The following is an 8,182-nucleotide window of genomic DNA, read 5'->3' on the forward strand; positions in this document are numbered from 1 at the left end:
ATCTCTTGGCAGTGCATTGCTTAGAGTGTATATGACTAGATTGTATGTAGTAATGTATGATATGAACTATCCAACTTGTAAGAAGGTGTCCTCAACTCTCAAAGAATTCCTTTGTGATCAACGACAAACTAGATTGGGTTCCACCAATCTACACTTTGTAATTGAGGTCAAGGTTTATATCCTCCTTCGTGTAATTGTGATTTTTGGAATAGGCATGTTGGAGTCTGGCCTAACTCCTCTATCCCTGTGATGAAACTTTGATTAGAAAAACAGTTCAATTGTCCAAAAATTACAATTCAAACTTTAGCAAACTTCCATATATAAAAGCTCTTCTGAAACTGAAAGAATTATCCTAAAATTCTGCATCTATGCCTCACAAACAGGCAGGATATAGCACATAATTTAACATCTAAAAACTCAGATTGGCCGTATCGATCAGGTGTAGAAGTGATAAGTCTTGGCTGATTTGATGATACTCCATAATCCACCAATGGGAGATGTTAGAGTCAAAAGTACACCCACTATAATGCAAAGCTGCAACATAAAGAGAAAAAAATAAGAGATAGGGGTAAGTAGGGAAAAAGCTTGCATGAAACGTTGCATGTACAAAATTATATTAATTTATCACAATTAATTTATATATTGATGTGAGAATCTACATTTATTAACAATGATAAGATGCTATATCTTATGCAAAAGACACTTGTTATGTACTTATTGCTTTGATGCATATCATCGAGTGTATAAAAAGTTTTCCCCTAAATAATTTGTATGGACATCGCTATTTATATCAAATCAATAAATATGTACGTAAGATATTTGTTTTTCATAAATACATTTTTAACTTAATTATGGTGAAGTTATATGCACTCTCATTTTAATTTTTAATCACTGAGTTTTATTGATTAGTTTGATGTAAACACCGAGTGTAAGTAAATTTCATGATTACATAATTACATTTACAAGTTCTGGTAAACTTACCCAGTTCGTACACCATGACAAGCCAAACCGTCTGGGCTTTTTTATAATAAGCCAGATGATGCATGGAAGCTGTAGGTAGAAATTAAAAACATAGTAAATATTAAATATGTTTGTCATATGAGTATTATATAGTCATAACTTCTGATTTAATGAAGTGAAAATTTAATGAGTTATCTATGAAATATACTTACATAATATGAGGTTGGTGCCAGAGCAAAACCTCCAAAGAATCCCATCAAACCACCAAAGAATGGTATTGTCATGCCCACAACCAATGTAAATGCTACAATAACAGAAGACCATAGCAAGAATAAAAAAAATTACATAGAAAAGAGCAATTAAACAACTTTTTCAGTTTATTTTCTAATTGTGCAAAAATATTTTCTAATAAACATGTAAATAACTTACCAACAAAAACCGTACGCACACAAACACGTAGAAGAGTGGAAGGATTATATTTCAATGACTTCACAGCGTATGCCTCTATCATATCAAACACTGGCATTGCATAAACCTGAAATGTAAATTAAGTAATATACAACAGATTAATTAGGTAAATTACTAACATCTAAGTTGCTCATAATATATTATCAATTGAGGCACATCAAAGACTTAAAGAGTTTATACAGTTGAAGTAGGTTTCCTCAATTACATATAAAGGATTAAATTTATATATATGCACTGTGTAAAATTTTTATTATACTAACTATTTTAGTCTACTAAAACAAGTTATGTACTCTTTTTTTAGGTTAACATATTTTATTTGTACTGAGTAGTTACTTGTTATTATTGTAGACAGTAGCAGAGACATCCCTTAGTATGGGGTGTATCTGACACGGGTTAATTTGCAACGAACTTTTCTAGCTAGTATATATGAAAATCGACACCATTTGAAAATTATGTAGAGTAACTGTTAGTTTAAGACATAAAGACTTAAAAGAACCACAGTCCTAGGTCTAAAAGTTATGGCAATAGACCGATACTACTTGCATAAAATCTTACACAATCAAACCTCTCTATAACAGCCTTATTTGTTCCGGATTATTTTGGTTGTTATAGCGAAGTGTTGTTATAGAGAACATATATTATAACATAACATAAAAATTGGTTCCATAAAAACTTGGCTTTTACGGTGAATGGTTGTTATATAGCGATATTGTTATAGAGATGTCTGACTGTAATTAAAAGTAGTGAAAGATACCTGGTAACTCCCAATGACATGAGCGACAACAAAAATGTTAGCAGTTGCAATAAGCCATGTAGGTCTATGTAGTGTGAGCAAGATGTTATCATCAACTCCATTACCAAACACCCAATATCCAATGAAAGCCACAGGCAAATAACACAAGGCCACTATAATATAAGCTGTGAATACACCTTTCCACATTGCTTTTTTTGAAGGTGCATCTTCTGTTGAAGGAATTGTAGCTTGAATTTCAAGAACTACATTATGTCCAGCATATGCAAATGCTACATTTCCTAATGCACTCAGAAACATAAACACATTATTGAGCAAGATGTTATCATCAACTCCATTACCAAACACCCAATATCCAATGAAAGCCACTGGCAAATAACACAAGGCCACAATAATATAAGCTGTGAATACACCTTTCCACATTGCTTTTTTTGAAGGTGCATCTTCTGTTGAAGGAATTGTAGCTTGAATTTCAAGAACTACATTATGTCCAGCATATGCAAATGCTACATTTCCTAATGCACTCAGAAACATAAACACATTATCTGATATTTTTTCACTTTTTGGACCATAACTAACTTCTCTCTCACTTTTTCCTAATTCCTTTAGTGACACAGTCCATGCTATAGCAGAGTAAGTCATGGACAAAATCGCCGCTACGAAGGAGACAGAAGAGATGGAGTTGAAATTTGGCAAGTGAGAGAGGACAAATTGGAAAGAGGAGAAAATCATAATGAAGTAAGTGAGTTTGATAGGTTTGGCATTTGGGAAAAGAATTTCTTGGAATTTTTTCAAGGATTTGCCACCAGTGACCATGTAAATAATGCAAGTGCTAACTTCAACTATAATTTGTTGGGGTACAACAATCCAGAGACCAAGTTTATCACCAAAAGCATATTGGCCAAGCTCATGGTACCTGTCGAATCTCTTGCCTGGTATCATTTCATGCATCTCCACCATTTGCCAGATTGTGTAGAATGTTATAATCCATGACAGTAACGTTACCGTTACACCAGCTCCCCTGCAACATTTATTACAATTTAATACAATAATTAGATGAATGTGGTATCACTTGCAAATTTTAATTTGATCTTTCAGACAACAAATTTGTATAACAAGCTATAATTACCAAAATTAAAAAAGAAACAAAAGGAGATATCTTAGAATATATGTATGTCGACAGTAACTTTGGGGACATCCGATAAAAAGGTATGTCAACTTAATTACCACAAATTAATTGCATTGAGTGTTTGCATCAAATTATATTAACTAATTAACATGGTTAAATGACTTAATAAAATAATAATAATAATATATATGACCATGTAAATAATGATCAAGTGAGAAAAATCTATATGCACAAACATATCATGCATCTATTAGTTCGATCTAAACATAATGTTCGGTTAATTTTTCAATAATAATATGCAACAGTAGACGCTAAGATGATATCAAGCAGTTAAGATATCTAATAATTTTCCAAATCGGATCGTACTCTCAAGGCAAAACATTAAATGCAATTAATGAAGAAAAACGCACCTAGTTTTTTTTTTTAAAAAAATAACGAGATCTCCGGAGTCCCAAAAAAATAGTTCTACTATTTTCCAGATTTCCAGAATCAGTTTTTTAAAATTTTCAAAAATTATAAAAATAGGTTAGAAAAACTGCTAATTAGATGATATCAAGCAGTTAGTTATACAAATCCGGAATTTGAGTATATCTAAATTTTAAAACATTCATAGTCAAGGCAATTCCTTATCAAAAAATTTGATAATGAAGAATAAAAACAAATCCCAAAGAAAAAGGAAGAATACAATACTACGACTCATGCATTCCCAAACTAATTTGTGGTTGAATCCTAATAAATTCAACTAATATAAAAAAAAAACAAATTAAATAAAGAAAAGAAAAAGAGAAATAAATAAAGTTACCATCCCATCTCAGACATGGCATAAGGTAGACTAAGAACAGCAGCACCAACCATGGCAGTAACATTGTGCATGGTTGAATACCACCACTTTGCATTCCGGTCCGACGTTATCGGTAGCCATTCATCTATTGCTTTCTCCCTCCTCTTTTCTTCACTATCTCCTCCCTTTTCCATATTAAATTAAACTAACTATGCTTAGTTAATTGGTATATATGAAATCTAAAATCTCATTATATGGTCCTCCAAACCTAAAGTCCTACTGTCATAACAAATTGCAATCTAGTAGTAATGACCTAAACGTGTGAAATATATGTGGATATAAATAAATAAATAACATCATATCTTTGTTAAAACTACTGCATTATATGCAAATTATTGAGAATAATTCCTTAAGTGTCTCACAGGCTTTTTTGCTAATTGATCGAACAATAGAAAAGGTGATGATATTGACAATTTAAACCAATTCTACTTAAAGAAATAACGAATTTATGTGTTTTTACTTTTTATCATGCACTAATATTATACACCATTGATTTCTGAAGATTTACATTTCTTTAGTTATTTTTTTTCCTTTTTCTTATCTACTGGTGAACCGGAAAAAAAAATTAAGAAGCACACTGATATTTCACGTTGAAAAATTAAAATACAAAATTCAGTAAAGACGCAAAAGAAGTGATTTTTTTTTTGAAAATTTTACCTCTTATAGCAAAGCTTTATACCCTATTTATTATAAATAAAAACCCTTTAAAATATTATTTTCTATAGCTACCTTTTAGTTTTTATAACAAAATATGTACTTATGGTCACTTCCTACCGTGAAGCCATTAAATACGCTGTCTAATATTTTTTTCTCTCATTCTTTCAGTTTATTCTCTCTCAAAATCATCGTATCTTATTTCTCTCTACACGATCTCTCTCTCACAGCGCCATTGTCTTCCCCATTGTTGAACCACGATTCTCCTTTATCTGCAGGTTCTCTCTCTAGATTGTTCTCAAACCCTAGATCTCGATTTGCTGGATTTCATCTCTGTTAACATGAGTTTCAAAATGTCTTGATCAAAGTTTCTGATATGAGTTGTATCTTTTCCCAAAGTGGAGCGGACATGGTCTGTTCATAGCTGAATTGATTTTGAATGTTGATATGGAAGAGGTGATCACGCCCAACTATGCCTTATAAAAAATACAAGCGGTCGTCGCAAATATATTCTGGCTAATAAGTCCGGAGTCGAATCTCACAGGGAATTAACCTATCAACCACAGTTGCTAGACCCGCATAAATTCACGCAATCAATCTTCAGAAATATTTGAATAATAATTTGGATGTTTATTAACTAAATATTACATAATGAAAATGCACTAACAAATGACTAACTACGAACGGTTTGTAAACAAGAATTGGAAAGATCTAAGGTTGTGATTTTCCCTATTGTCGGAATCTTTTTCGCTACGTTTTCTATAAATTCGCCTAAGTCTTCTCTATCGATCATGAACACTATAACTGTCGTAACTCTCTCCCGAATAATTACCACAATTTACTAGACATATTCTGCCGAATTACGCTAGCTGGCATTAAGTACGGCTCACTCAGATCGCACCAAGGTTTCATTATCTCTAATCCCACCTTTAAACCCTTCGTATTGATCCCTCATATACGTTAGGAGTGATGTTGTTCAACAACTACCTAAATATGCACTCTCTCCCGAGTAATACATACTAAATAGGCACAGCTAATTGAGGGCCCTTCAATTAACCACATGAATAGTATAGTTGAACAAATAGAGAAAATACTACGGCAAATTTATATTAACGTAACAATAAAATTATCCTTCAATAGGTTCCATCAAAATCCTAGATTAGGAATTTTAGCTACTCATACTCATAGTAACAATATCCCAAATATTTTGCATAATTAAAGTACAAGTAAAGATGAAAGGATATAGAAATCGATGATTCTAACTCCCAACAGGTGATTCCACAAGCTATTCTTGCCTCCGGTTGCAAAAGTCCCCCAAAATGGCATTTTTAGGTCTATTTATATGTGTAGAAAAAGACCTAAACGTGTAGGCAAAGTCCTAGTCAAACCCAGAGACGAAATAAGTCTTCAAAACTCGGACTGTGAGTGCCCAGACCTGGCCTTGCGAGGCCTAATGCCTGGTGTACCTCGCCCCAAGCCTGGCGTCGCCAGGTATAAAGCCTGGTCTATCTCGCTCCTGCCTCACCTCGCCAGGTCTATCACCTGGCCTTAGCCTGGTGTCGCCAGGTATAAGGCCTGCACTAGGCCTGGCTTCGCCAGGTATAACGCTTAGTGTACCTGGCTTCGTCGGCTTCTCCTTTTCAACTCCTCCCGAGCACGCTTTCGACTTTTAAGTATCCTTTTTTCTCTACTTTCATCTCCAATTCACCTACACACATAAAATGGCGTTCATTACGAGTAAATAAAGTGTAATTTATCATTAAAGCGTATAAAATGCAAGGCGAATAGTGTGCTAAACCATGAATTATAGCCACACATCAATACCCCATACTTAAACATTGCTCGTCCTCGAGCAATCAGACCAACTTATAGACACAACCTCACTAAGCAATTCCCTTAACTCCTTGCACCAAGAATATTTAAAATAGTCTAAGCACCACGGTGTAATATCCTCGCCTCAAGATTTGACTCACATACCATGACTTATTCACAAATTACTTACTTAGTCTAACATGGAGGTCAATGACATTACCTTTCCTTTATGAATCACGTGCCCTCACCCAACAAAGAGCTCAGTTCCACACACGATGAATTTTAAGAACGTAGGAACTCAAGATAGGAAAAAATTCACTCGCTCTCAGAAATAACATTCATATGCCACAAATGATGCACCATAGGCTTGCCCGTAGTGTAATACTCTATTAATCGAGCTTATTTAGTCTAAGATCAAATAGGACTTTGATTGGTTGTAATGTACGCCGCGGGTCGGGTAGGATATATTTGGATTTGTGAGTGACTACACCTCCCTAAGCACTTTAATACATATACTTTAACATTCCAGCCCATACTTATGTCAAACCAAAACTCCACCTTCACATCAATGTATATTACCCCATACTTCTTTAAGCACAATTACACTAAGAGTCACCACTTATCTAAGAATATTCTTTTTCATAGCAATACAACTATTTTTGTCTTTTTTTTTCTTTTTCAATTCAAGCGGCTCTTAATTTTTCAAAACAATGCACCTTTCTCCTTATTTCATTAGTTCCACTCAAAAGCCAAACCAACCATCCCACTCTTTTACTTTTACAAAGTTCATAACAATTCAAGTGCTCATTAGAGATAAAACGGTTCAAATAGATGGTTAATTCAAACAATTGGGTAAGGCTTGTAGTGTGGTTGCCAAAGAAACAGGATTACAGGCTCAAAGGAGTTAACTACGTTACATAACTTTTAGGTGGATAAACTATATATATCTGGCTTAACAAAGAAACGCCTATATCACCTCTCAGAATGAACAAGACTACTATTTCACTTTGCACACACAGGGCAAGTTCTAGACATCAAATGCAATGCACAGAATATATACAAAACTCTCACACACATGGCACATAACTCACTCAGGATTGGTTTCATCGCGACACTCCAGTCAAAGCAGTTAAGCAAAATTAGGAATCTACGATTTAAGGTATTTATGCTAGAGTCAAAAACCGAGCCTAAGCGTCACGACCATAGTCCTAACTATTCTCAAGGCATAACAAAGCTAAGAGATATTGCTACAATTAAATGCATAGCTTCGTGGTTCCTACTCCTAAAAATTAAAACTAACTACACCCGGTTCAACTAAAAGCTCTTGGAAAAGAACCGCGGCCCAAAGAAAAACCAAGGGGGAATTACTACATTACCTAAAAAAAATCTTTTTTTTTTTTTCTCTAGACTTACTTCCCTCAGGAAAACTATCTAGGAGATCCATCGTCGGGAAGAGTCCAGTTATGTTTTTTTTAATAACTAAACAAATAACAAAAACAAATCACTAAACCAAATTCTTAAAACAAATAACTAAAACAAGTTGCTAACGAAAACGACACTTACTAAA

General features: G+C 33.8%; 1 protein-coding gene across 1 annotated transcript; it reads right to left on the reverse strand.

Moving 5' to 3' along the window:
• Positions 1 to 250: 250 nt before the first annotated feature.
• Positions 251 to 4,289, reverse strand: LOC142179307 (lysine histidine transporter-like 2). The gene is made up of 7 exons (XM_075249001.1): positions 4,111 to 4,289; positions 2,593 to 3,200; positions 2,183 to 2,358; positions 1,390 to 1,495; positions 1,173 to 1,264; positions 982 to 1,050; positions 251 to 534 (listed from the first exon to the last, which is right to left on the reverse strand). The coding sequence occupies exons 1-7, from the start codon at positions 4,281 to 4,283 to the stop codon at positions 436 to 438; spliced, it is 1,323 nt and encodes a 440-aa protein (XP_075105102.1). The 5' UTR covers positions 4,284 to 4,289; the 3' UTR covers positions 251 to 435.
• Between the last annotated feature and the right edge of the window lie 3,893 nt (positions 4,290 to 8,182).

Source organism: Nicotiana tabacum, unplaced genomic scaffold (genome assembly GCF_000715075.1).
Source record: "Nicotiana tabacum cultivar K326 unplaced genomic scaffold, ASM71507v2 Un00567, whole genome shotgun sequence".
NCBI classification, from domain to species: domain Eukaryota; kingdom Viridiplantae; phylum Streptophyta; class Magnoliopsida; order Solanales; family Solanaceae; genus Nicotiana; species Nicotiana tabacum.

Excerpts from the sequence above, each read along its gene's own strand:
- LOC142179307 (XM_075249001.1), bottom strand. The coding sequence starts at position 4,283 with ATGGAAAAGGGAGGAGATAGTGAAGAAAAGAGGAGGGAGAAAGCAATA. Across the intron at positions 1,265-1,389 it reads TGTGCGTACGGTTTTTGTTG|CATTTACATTGGTTGTGGGC; the intron begins GTAAGTTATTTA and ends CTGTTATTGTAG. Across the intron at positions 535-981 it reads TGTCATGGTGTACGAACTGG|CTTTGCATTATAGTGGGTGT; the intron begins GTAAGTTTACCA and ends TTTATGTTGCAG.